We start from the raw sequence: 1811 nt of genomic DNA on the forward strand, positions 1-1811 counted from the left end.
ACAACCCACCTGGCAGCTCCTGGAGAAGGCATCTCCCATCTGGCCCTAAAAGGCAGGCATCAGCCAAAAAAACCAACACTGGATTTCACAACCAGCCATCCTTTCTCATGAAAATGTCAACATTTTGGCTTCCCATCCCAAAGTGTGATGAAAATTTCACAACTAAAATGCTAAATAGCAAAGACCATATCTCCCCAGCCAGCTCTGTCTGATGTGCATCCCTGCCACCGCATTGTCTACCAGGCTTCTGCCCTTTCTCAGATGCACTGACCCTCCATAAAGTACTCGCAGATGTAAAAAAACCAAATCCTCAGCAGCAACTGTTTGGATCTGTCGTCTTGATTCCTAGCACAGCTTTCCCCTAGGAAACAGTTTATTCATAGGAGGAAGCCTCATCCTGGGGTGTGCAATTCTTGTTGGGATTGCTCCACTGTGTATTAAATGAGTAGAGAAGTATGGAAGCCAGAAAAAAGAATTTGGTGCCCTACACACAAGCGTCTGGTGATGTCTAGAAATGCCCTGGTTGAGATGTCACCACAGCAATGTCTCTAAATATGAGGGGAACCATGTCCCACGGCCCAGCTTTAATCATAGAATCCCAGAATGGTTTGGGTTGGAAGGGAACTTCACGATCATCCAGTCCCACCCCCTGCCATGGGCAGGGACACCTCCCACCAGCCCAGGTTGCCCAAAGCCTCATCCAGTCTGGCCTTGAACACCTCCAGGGATGGGGTATCCACAAATTCTTTGGGCAACCTGCGCCAGTGTCCCACCACTCTGCAGAGAAGAACCAATGTCCACACTGGAGCTGGGATGAGAGCCAAGGAGCTGATCTCCTGTAGGACACCCCAGCCCCAGGAAGAGGTACTCACCATCCCATCTCCGCATTTTGTCCCCGTCATGACCAGCCCAGGATCAGAGAGGTCTTCTTCGTCATCCTTGGCGGTGTACATGTAGGTCCCCCGACACTTCACCTCCCGCCCGTTGAAGCGGATGGTGGTGTCGATGGAGACGGTGTTGGTCCCCTGGGGCTTCTTCGCCGAGCTCTGGCACTGAATCTTGCCACACATTGCATCCCTAGGAGCAGGACACAGCCGGGGTGATGGCAGGGGACATGGGTACCAACTGCTTCACCCTTCCTGCCCCATCACCCCCTGCCCCACTGCCTGCTGGGTCATCTCCCTCTGAATTTATGGGAGGTTGTGATGGGAGAGGGTCAGCAGGTTCAGGAAGGTCTTAGATAAACCATGGACAGCACAGAGGAATGCTGGAGGGAACAGGCAGGGGTGGTCCCTCTGTCCCTGGTCTAACTGGGGATACTGGGGAGCACGTGCTCCCTAAAGAGCATCTCCTCTTTGATTTTTCCTTCAGGCTGGGCTGGGAGGTGACACATGGTGGGACAACCTCCCAGCAGTGATGGGGACTCAGCCCTGGAAGGACCTGGTGGCTTCCTCAGCTCCACAAAATGGAACTGGCCCAAGGAGTGATGCCAGGAGGTTGGGGTAGGGCACCTGGGGGTGTGGGAGGAGGAGATGGGGCACCAAGGGGTGCCAGAACCACACCCACCTCTTCTCACACTTCACGTAGCGCCCTTGGCTGTCTTTGCCGCAGTTGCCGTAGGTGTTGCCGGCCATGTTCACATCCTGGAAACAGGCATCTGGGGCTGGCCAGGCACCTGTGGGGAGGAAGGAAAGGTCCCAGTGAGATGGGGAGAGCAGCCAGCAGGGAGAAATACTGAAACTGGGAGCAGTGGCTGGATGTTCATGGAGAAAATGAAGATGATCTGAGGCTGGAGCAGCTCCCGTGCGAGG

General features: G+C 54.4%; 1 protein-coding gene across 1 annotated transcript in view; it reads right to left on the reverse strand.

Annotated features, from left to right (window-relative positions):
- Nucleotides 1-1672, reverse strand: part of LOC104468837 (disintegrin and metalloproteinase domain-containing protein 19-like) — a 7381-nt gene extending 5709 nt beyond the window's left edge. The window contains exons 1-2 of the mRNA XM_010083093.1: nt 1567-1672; nt 873-1077 (exon numbers count right to left, since the gene is read on the reverse strand). Of these exons, the coding sequence (XP_010081395.1) occupies nt 873-1077; nt 1567-1634 (273 nt within the window). The 5' untranslated portion in view covers nt 1635-1672. The remainder of the gene's footprint in view (nt 1-872; nt 1078-1566) is intronic.
- Nucleotides 1673-1811: the final 139 nt, after the last annotated feature.

Source organism: Pterocles gutturalis, unplaced genomic scaffold (genome assembly GCF_000699245.1).
Source record: "Pterocles gutturalis isolate BGI_N339 unplaced genomic scaffold, ASM69924v1 scaffold13245, whole genome shotgun sequence".
Classification (NCBI taxonomy): Eukaryota; Metazoa; Chordata; class Aves; order Pterocliformes; family Pteroclidae; genus Pterocles; species Pterocles gutturalis.